Raw genomic sequence first — 9,095 nt, forward strand, 5'->3', positions numbered from 1 at the left:
AGAGAGGCTGGAGGTTAAACTTCAAGAAGAACTGCTTGCCATGAAGAACAGCAAGTGTGAGATGAGGACTGATGAGATGTACATGGAAACACTTGGCATGTGTTCTCGCAGCCTAATATAAGATCTTCTTATCAAAGCCTTTGGCAGAGATGATTTAATCTGTCCACGCCTTCTTCCCCATAAGGTTAGTGCTGATAGAGATTGTAGATGGGGGTTCTCAGCCCTGGGAGATGTTTGTGTGCTCCATGTCCTACTTGAATTTCCTTTGCTGCAATTTAAATCAAATACTTCTTGCTGTTATAGTCTCTTTTTCCATTATAATTGTTTTTTTTTTAATTTTTATACTGCTCTTTGGTATCTGAAGACTTTTCAAAATTCCCCCCCCCAAGTCTTCCTTGGATGGGAAGAACTCCAGCTCTTTATCTTAAGTCTAAAACAGAATGACCTGAAGTTACAGTTAGAAGAGTCCTAAGGGAAAGTAGTTTGTTCCATCATTTCTATTACCACAGAATCAGGACACCCTTGGGAAGAAGATTACTAAGCAACATGACTAATATTTGACAGATTATAAGCTCTGTACAGTTAATTTCAGCCCTGGCTGAAAGCAGGAATCTGAATTGGTGTGAGGCCAGCTTTTGTGCCAGTGCTGAACCAGCAAAAGCTTAAGAAGCCAAGACTTGCCAGTGAGAACACACTGGCTAAAGACAAACAGTCTCCCACAACTGCTGCTTCCCCAGCTTACGTCTACTTCTCTCAGCTCCCAGAACTGGGTATTTGTGGCTTTTAAGTGGACAAATGCCAGAGAGAGAGATGCTTGGAACAGCCAGACACTGGGAAATGCCTAGCAAAGCTAGGTCTTTCCTAGTGCTGTCTGAAATATCTGACCTCCCAAACAGAGTGTAGATGGCTAGTGGATGGTAGGGAGTCTGCTGTGAGAAATGTGTCGTTTCCAGTTCCATCACCTCTGCTTACAGCATACCTCCTTTAAGAGTGCTAGACTGCAGAAAAGATTAAAAGTGGCAGATACTTCTACTGTGCAGGGTCCTGTGACCCACTGGATGTAACCTCACTAGTATTACAGGAGGGCAGTGGTGGACAACACGACAAACATTTCTTTTAGGAACTCACCTTAAGAATTGGTACATTTTCCTGGTTAGCCTGAAACACAGCACGGTTGCAGAGACCTGCAACTCTAGACAAAGCAGTCCAAGTAGCTGAGGTCTTGTCAAAGGAAGCACCTGAAAGTAGACGAAGCGTGTCAAAAAGCTGTCCTTTCCAAAAACCACTTAAGTCCAGAATCCCCCAGGCTTAAGAGCAAAAAGCCTTTACTTCAGAAAGAGGTAACTTTTAAGAGCCTGTTAGCTCACTCCATCTCTTTCAACCCTCCTCCCTTTCCAGGTACTTGATTATTTTAAGACATGAGGATGAAACAGCAACAGTGCAAGAGGACACCTCTGCTTTCAAGATTCCAGTAAAGGCTGCATTCAGCAGCAGCACAGGCCATACTGACAAAGCCAAGAAATGCCAGACAGATAACATTATTTCAGAGGGATTTGAATAAGGGATGCTGACTTCCACCTCCAGGTTGTCTCACTTTATCCCTCACCCAGGAACTGGATGAAATAGATCCCAAGGGAATAATGCTTACTTGGAAGATACTGCTTCTCTCATGCTAACGCTTAAGTTGGCTTCAAGGGCAATGAACTGAACAGACAGTTAACTGATAAGTTAATATATTTTCCATGAAGTGAAATCTAGGTTTATTTCTACTGCAGTCAAGCCAACCGTTGCCAGGCCAAAACCAAGTGCTTCCAAATAACACTTTATTTATAGCTTGTTACTTTGCACTAGTGTTAAAGACCAAGAAGAGTAAAGCACTTTTTTATGGGTTCAGAGAAGCACAATGTTTTGGAGTTATCGGGGGCAGGGGGCAGTAGCACCCCTAAGAAACGTTTAGTAACGTGTTGCAATCACAATATTTCACAAGGTAGGTGATAACTAGGAACTCCTGCATTTGGTTGTACTAAACAGTTTTGGAGAGATTAAGTACCTCTCTCAATTGCACAGCACACCTGAGATTCAGATTCTTATCAACAGCTAGAAGCAGCTTCCTGCCGAAGTCTCAGTCACTTCATTCATTGCTACTGCTCTGCAAACAACCAGGATATTCTGGGAAAACCCCTGTTCAAGGGCAGCCATCAAGTCCAACATGGGAAATTTCCATCTATGATCAGTCGTAAGTAATTTATTATCTGGATCAATACCTCTGCTGTCCACACTTACGGCAGACTTAAGACGGGGAAAATTTAATCAGCTAAATTTTAGCACAAATAATCAGGTACTCTGAAATACAGAACAGCCAATATTTCTACATAAAGGACAAACATAAGCAGCTGAACATTCAAGAGAAGTTTAAGGATGAAACAGAACTGTGGTACAGTGCTAAGCTTTCTATGTGTCACCTCAAGTCTTGTAATGCTCATTGTAGATCATGTTAAAACTGTGAACTTCACTTGAACTGGAGAAAAGTGGGTTCTAGAAGTGTACAGGAAACCCCAGAAAAAACCCACATTTTTTAATGAAGTGCCTGAAGCACAAAGAGATAGTCCTTACCACTCTGGTTCTCTGTAGTATCAGCCTCGTGAATCTGGTTGTCAAACCACATGTGCGCAACTGTCATGCGATTCTGTGTCAGAGTGCCTGTTTTGTCAGAACAGATAGTGGATGTGGAGCCCAGGGTTTCCACAGCTTCCAAGTTCTTCACCAAGCAGTTCTTACGAGCCATACGCTTGGCTGTTAGTGTCAGACATACCTGCAGACAAGAAAGAAGAGGACAGGTTAGATGTGCTCATGCACCAATACACCATTACCCAACTCACTGTGGGCATGGGATGATTATCAGCTTGCATGCCCTGCAGCAATTCCCTAACTCCATGCTCACCCTGCCACTGCAAAATGAATGTGTCCACCACCACCACCCTCTACACAGCAGAGCAACCTAGATACTCCCACCATCTCTTCAGAAAACCATACCTACAAGAACCTGTGCTGGGTCCCACCTCAGAAGCAAGGACTAGAGTGAAGCTTGCTGGATATGCTGTGCCAGCCCTTCAGGGTCGGAAGGGCTTGAGTGCACATGGGTGTAGAAACCCGGAATAGTTGTAACAAGGTCCCTTCTTGTCACAGAAAAAGGCAAGACAAGTCCAGAACTCCTAGTCTTGCTCACTTCAATTTTACGATGCCAAGCCGCTGTGCATGTCTAGCTTAGGGACCGACCTCCATTAGAAAAACAGCTGCAGAGCATGACATTGATTCAGGCAAGTAGTCTGAACACACTGAATTTATGAAGCCTAGCCCTCCACACTCACCACAGAGTACCTTCCATTACTTTAGTGTTTACCTCTATGAATGCACACTGGATATGCAGCACTCCACTTGCTCAAGAACCATACATGTAACTCATTCAATCTTTTTTTCCAACTCCACTTACCGTGACAGTGGCAAGCAGCCCCTCAGGGACATTGGCAACAATGATCCCAATGAGGAAGATTACAGCCTCTAGCCACGTGTACTCAAGGATGAGTGAAAGAATAAAGAAGGAGACACCCAGAAACACTGCCACTCCAGTGATGAGGTGGATAAAGTGCTCTATTTCCATGGCAATTGGAGTTTTGCCCCCTTCCAGTCCAGAAGCTAAACTGGCAATACGGCCCATCACAGTGCGATCCCCAGTGCTAATGACAATGCCACGGGCAGTGCCTAGAAAACAAGACAGGTTATAGAAAACAAAAACCCTTCCCAAAACACACTGAGTTTATTCAGTCTGACCCAGAGTCTAGCAAGCTTTGCCCAAGATAATACAAGTCGGCATTCCAATGGTCAAAGCCTCCCACTACAGCTTTTTTCACTCTCTGGCAGCATGAGGAAAAAATGGAGATAAGTGCTGCACAGGATTCTCATTTGACTGGTCAAGCTGTATGTCCTCTCCCTTCAATACTAGGGAATCCAGTGCCAATCGCAGGGAATTAGAGGAAGCTATTCTGAAGAAGTAGACAGTGTCCTCTTTCCTCCTTTAAGGGGAGGCTCATTTTTTTCTCCCAAAAGTTCTTGAGAAAGATCAAGAATATTCTTCAGTTTTCCTGGGCGGGGCATTTTCAGGGGCTGGGAAAGAGCATGGGACAGTCTGCTGGTGAAAATCTATCAGGAGAGGTCACAGAGTCAGACAGAATTCTACAGCATCACTGAACAGTCACACCTTGCCACCTTTGTGGGTGTAGAAAAGATGTTCCGGGCTTCAGCACAAGGAGTGCCTACCACCATGCTCAGAGCTACAACAGAAAGTTCTGCCAGAGATGTTTGACATTCTTGCTTTCTGCAGCAGCTGCAGTACTTCTTACAGATCTGCCTAATCATCTTGGTTCACGTTACGTTATCTGCACTTTAACACTGCTGTAAGAAGGCAGTCATGCTAAAAGACACACCACAGAGCTGATCCTCCAGGAGGAATAAGAAAGAAAAAAACCAAAACCAGCAGTGCTGTGGAGTCTCCTTAGCCCGCTGCATTGCACTTGGAATGGGCAAAGCCTTTGCTGGTAACTTCCAGCCTGCTCTTGCATGGTAGGAGTAGGCTACCAACTAACACACTTGCCTCTCGCAGCGGTTGCATTGCTTACCTTGTGCAGTTCAATCCCTATCATTGTTAATACTTTAGGGAAGTGAAAGAGTCACATACCTTCCACACAGTTGGTGGAAAAAAAGGCAATGTTCCTGGTCTCCAGCGGGTTTTCATTGGAAAAATCTGGAGATCTGGTCTGAGGCTCTGATTCACCCGTAAGTGAGGAGTTATCCACCTGCACAGAAAAAAAAAAAAAGAGTATTTTGTCGTACACAAGCAGGCAGATTTGCTTGTCATACACAAACAATAAAAGCAGATAAAACACTAGGCACTCCCCCTACGCTTTTCTTTCACTCTACCACTCATTTGCAGCATGAAAGACTTTCTATGAAACCAGACTAATTTGCCATCCTTCATAATGAAGTTTTCACACAGCCCATCACTGCTGTACCTTGCAACCATGTGCAGATATGATCCGAAGGTCAGCTGGAATTCTGTCTCCTCCTTTCACCTCCACTAGATCGCCAACCACAACACCTTCAGCATTTATGCTGATCTTCTCGCCATTTCTGATTACAAGTGCTTGCTGAAAGATATTAAAGAAGCAACCTATGTCAAATATGAAGGAGCTCAGATTTGAGTATCTTAAAATAGCTGTGCTCTGGCTGTAAGAAGTTTCTATTGTACTAAGATATTTGTCTCCAATATGCATGTTATTTAAGAAAAATAGCTATTTTTATTTTCTTGATATTAAAGTTCCTTGTTGCCAAGGTAACAGTACGATAGTAAGGTATGATACAGACTGTCTGTGAAGGAATCTGAGTTTTAGTGCTTATCACAACACTTACTGAACTTCCCAGACTATCAAGAAAGTGTCCTATGAATTCTAATAAGCTGGTGGAACTGCCCTATTAGCACAGTTACTAGGAATATAAAAAAAGCATCTCTCAGACCCCTCGAAATTAAGAGCTAGTAGCCCACACTAACAGCCAGGCCTTTTGCAACTGAAGCATATGTTTAAAACACTTAATAAACCTGAGCAAGGTACAGCACGGAAATGAGGCATTCCATACCTGAGGCACCAGGTTCTTGAAGGACTCCATGATCTTGGAACTTTTTGCTTCTTGGTAGTAAGAGAAGCAGCCAGTAACAATAACCACAGCTGACAACACAACACCCAGGTACAGCTACAAGGAGCAGAGGAAGTGAGTTAGAGGGCAATCTGCCTGAAAGGCTTCAAGTTTGTCCAACTAAATTGCTTGGTGTTTAAGTGCCCGATTAGAAAGGATGGAGGTACTTGCAGTCTCTGTACATTTTGTACACAAAGGCTGCCCACAAGCTAGTGTTCTTAACACAACACAAAGGAAGTCAGCTGTTCATTTCATTAGGTGGAAGCACTCCAAGACATGTTAAGCTCACACATCAAATTTCCCCATGCTTATGGGAAAAGCTTCTGGACTGCATGCTTTAGAGGAAGTTGCTCTGCTTTAGGCCAAACAGGCTGCTCAGCCTGCCTTTGAGGTAAACCAGATATTTTTTACTTACATTATCCTTGTTGGCCTCCTCCCCCGTCAGACTTTCTATGGTATAAGCCAAAAAGCATAGAATAGCACCGATCCACAACAGGAGCGAGAATCCTCCAAAGAGCTGCCGACAGAACTTTACCCATTCAGGAGTGGTAGGTGGGGGCGTGAGGGCATTTGGGCCATCACGGGCCAAAATCTCAGCTGCACGTGCCGGAGTCAAACCCTAGAAGAGAGATTCCTTTTATGGGCATTGTGGCAGGACTGACTGGGGAACCCAGTTCTGAATTTGTTCATGTTTTACCATAGTGATGCAGAGATGCTAACAGGTAATGCAGATCTCCACAGCTGCCAGGGCTCTCTAACACAAGGGCAGGATGTGAAAGCTGAAGTACAAAAGAGGACCTACAGGATGTTAGATGCTACTTGAGGAGCCTGCAGGCCATGGGGCTACAAGTACTGAGGAAGGGCAGGACAAGAAGGCTACAGCAGCAGACTTTGAGCTCTGAGGAACAGCCCAGCGCAATCCATCCTATCAAGTTACGGAACAAGTGAAAGCTGGGAGCCATAAAGATGATGACACTTTGGATTGGCCTTCCAGGAAGTTTAGCTTTCAGAAGCCAAGGTCTTTGACAGAAATATGCAAATATCTGTGCTGTTATAGAGTAACAGCAGATTTGTTATATGCAGTCAGGCAAAAAAAAACACGTATGAAGCAAAGCAAAGAGCAAAGGTGCAAAACCAGTGCAGTGCTTCTACGCTGGACTTTGAGGTTAGCTAGGACATTTGCACACCTCTTATTATAAAAGGGTAAAATTTTAACTGCTACTAGCCATCATTAAGTCTCTGGGCATTAGCTAGCTCACTAGACTGCATCTGCAGTATAATAAACATTTGCCTTTATTACAAGCTCCTCAGGAAAAAAAAATAAATCCAAGAATCAACTTGACCTTGGAACAATTCAGAGGCAGATAACAGTGACTTTGTTAGAAACAGAGTCACTTTAGTATTGCAGCCAGGCTTTACAGTGGGAGGACGAAGAGAAGTATTTGTTAGCTCAACAGTTCTCCCAAAGCCTGGGAAACTTAACTGGAGGAGGGGAGATTAAACAAAAAAAAAAGGAACAGGAGAAAAAAAAACCAAAACAACAAACCCAGACCACCCAGATCTCCCTTTGTGAAGTGCTCCAAACCAAGACTGTTACTTTTCAGATCAGGGAAAGGAGGGAGGGAGAACAAAGTCTACCTACCCGACTCAAGTCTGTTCCGTATTTACGATGAAGTTCATCAAGGCTCAGCTTGTGGTCATCCTGAAAGACAAGAAATGGTTGTGGGGGAGAAGATCACAGTCCCTGCAGGCTGCTCAGCAAGAGCTCAGCAATTCCATCCCAACCCCCAGGTTTCCTATCTGTAATAGCATGATGAGATAGCAAGACTCCTGCTCATCCTGTCTGTGAAGAGAATCTCAATCTCATTCCGCAACTTCAAGTGGTCTCATTTGTAGCATTCTTGTGACTGTTTGGGTACAACATGACAGCTTTTCAAACAAACTCTGATTATATCTTAGCACAATCTCTATACCCCCAGCAAATTCTGTGAAGCCTCAGTGGATGTTTTTCGGGGGGGGTTGGGGGGGTGAGAAGGTATGAGGGAAGAGGGGAAAGGAAAGCCTAGGGAAGGAAGGTAGGAATGTACAGAAGATCAACCCTGTAACGTCACACATTTTTAAGTAACACTGCCAGCTTAAGCAGCATTTCTTCCCCTTAAGAGGCTCATTTTCTCTGCAAGGCTATTTTTCAGTTGAATCATGTCAGTGCAGAGCAATGCCTCATTTAAAAGGCTGTACTAGAGGGAGGAATCACTTTAGGTTAGCATTGCTACTGAACTCTCATATATTTCTATGCTACTGAAATCTCATCTTGGAGAGCTTCAGTATCCCCCATCCCTAACAGAAGGGCCAAAAACATGAGAGCCCAGACTCAAATCCACAGCACAGAAACAAAACCCACATCATCTTCAAGGAGGGCAGATCTAAGCTAGATGATGCTCATAGACATAAGCATCATCCAGCATTCACAGACGGGGATGGGATACACTCTCCACAGCTTCAAACACGATTAAAAGAAATAATACTGAGGTCAGTCTGAGCAGAAGCCAGCAGTAAATGGAGCTGTACAGACTCAACTCCTCAGCTCAAATGAAAACAGCAGTCTCACTCACACGACAGCACAATAAAGCCTGCAGTGCTGCTATCCAGACGGTGCTTGCCCGGCTGAGGAAACGCAGCTACGCTGTGCTGCGGATAACACGAGCAAGCAGAGATTTGAGTTCTGTGTCAAGTGCTTTTTGAGAAGTGACGTCTTCTGGGCCTACTGTGTGGCCATCTTCACGCTGTAAAACTTGCAGCATGTCTGGCTTGGACACAGAGGGGATGAGATGGAAGATCAGTGCCTTCAGCGACACAATTCTACCATGACAGCAGCTCTTTTCTCTGGTAGCTACATGAGGCACAGGGCTTTGCAGGTAGTGAACATTCTTAAAGCTGCTCTTTCTGTGCCCTACACTCTTACCATTGAGACTTCCTTTTTAAGCTCATCCATGTCCTTCTCCTTCTTCCCCTTTTTCTTCTTTGCGCCATGTTCTGATGTAGCAGTGGGCTCATATTTGTCTCTTCCAGCCTGCAAGAGAAAACACAGTACCGTCAGGAACACCTTATGGCCAATTTCTACAGCAGTAGACGTGAACCATGCACATGAGACTGCCAGGCAGACAAAATCGTTATCATTTTTTAAAGTTATCACAGAATCACAGAATGTTAGGGACTGGAAAAGACCTCTGAAGATCATCTAGTCCAACCCTCCTGCCAAAGCAGGATCACTTAAGGCACACACAAACATGTCCAGGTGGGGTTTTGAATGTTTCCAGAGAAGGAGACTCCACAACCTCTCTGGGCAGCCT

General features: G+C 44.3%; 1 protein-coding gene across 1 annotated transcript in view; it reads right to left on the bottom strand.

Moving 5' to 3' along the window:
* Window positions 1-8,810, bottom strand: part of LOC104270834 (sodium/potassium-transporting ATPase subunit alpha-1) — an 18,771-nt gene extending 9,961 nt beyond the window's left edge. Inside the window, exons 1-9 of the mRNA XM_009865307.1 lie at window positions 8,708-8,810; window positions 7,388-7,447; window positions 6,161-6,364; window positions 5,689-5,802; window positions 5,067-5,201; window positions 4,733-4,850; window positions 3,491-3,759; window positions 2,614-2,812; window positions 1,129-1,238 (exon numbers count right to left, since the gene is read on the bottom strand). Of these exons, the coding sequence (XP_009863609.1) occupies window positions 1,129-1,238; window positions 2,614-2,812; window positions 3,491-3,759; window positions 4,733-4,850; window positions 5,067-5,201; window positions 5,689-5,802; window positions 6,161-6,364; window positions 7,388-7,447; window positions 8,708-8,737 (1,239 nt within the window). The 5' untranslated portion in view covers window positions 8,738-8,810. The remainder of the gene's footprint in view (window positions 1-1,128; window positions 1,239-2,613; window positions 2,813-3,490; window positions 3,760-4,732; window positions 4,851-5,066; window positions 5,202-5,688; window positions 5,803-6,160; window positions 6,365-7,387; window positions 7,448-8,707) is intronic.
* Window positions 8,811-9,095: the final 285 nt, after the last annotated feature.

This window comes from Apaloderma vittatum, unplaced genomic scaffold (genome assembly GCF_000703405.1).
Source record: "Apaloderma vittatum isolate BGI_N311 unplaced genomic scaffold, ASM70340v1 scaffold7662, whole genome shotgun sequence".
NCBI classification, from domain to species: Eukaryota; Metazoa; Chordata; class Aves; order Trogoniformes; family Trogonidae; genus Apaloderma; species Apaloderma vittatum.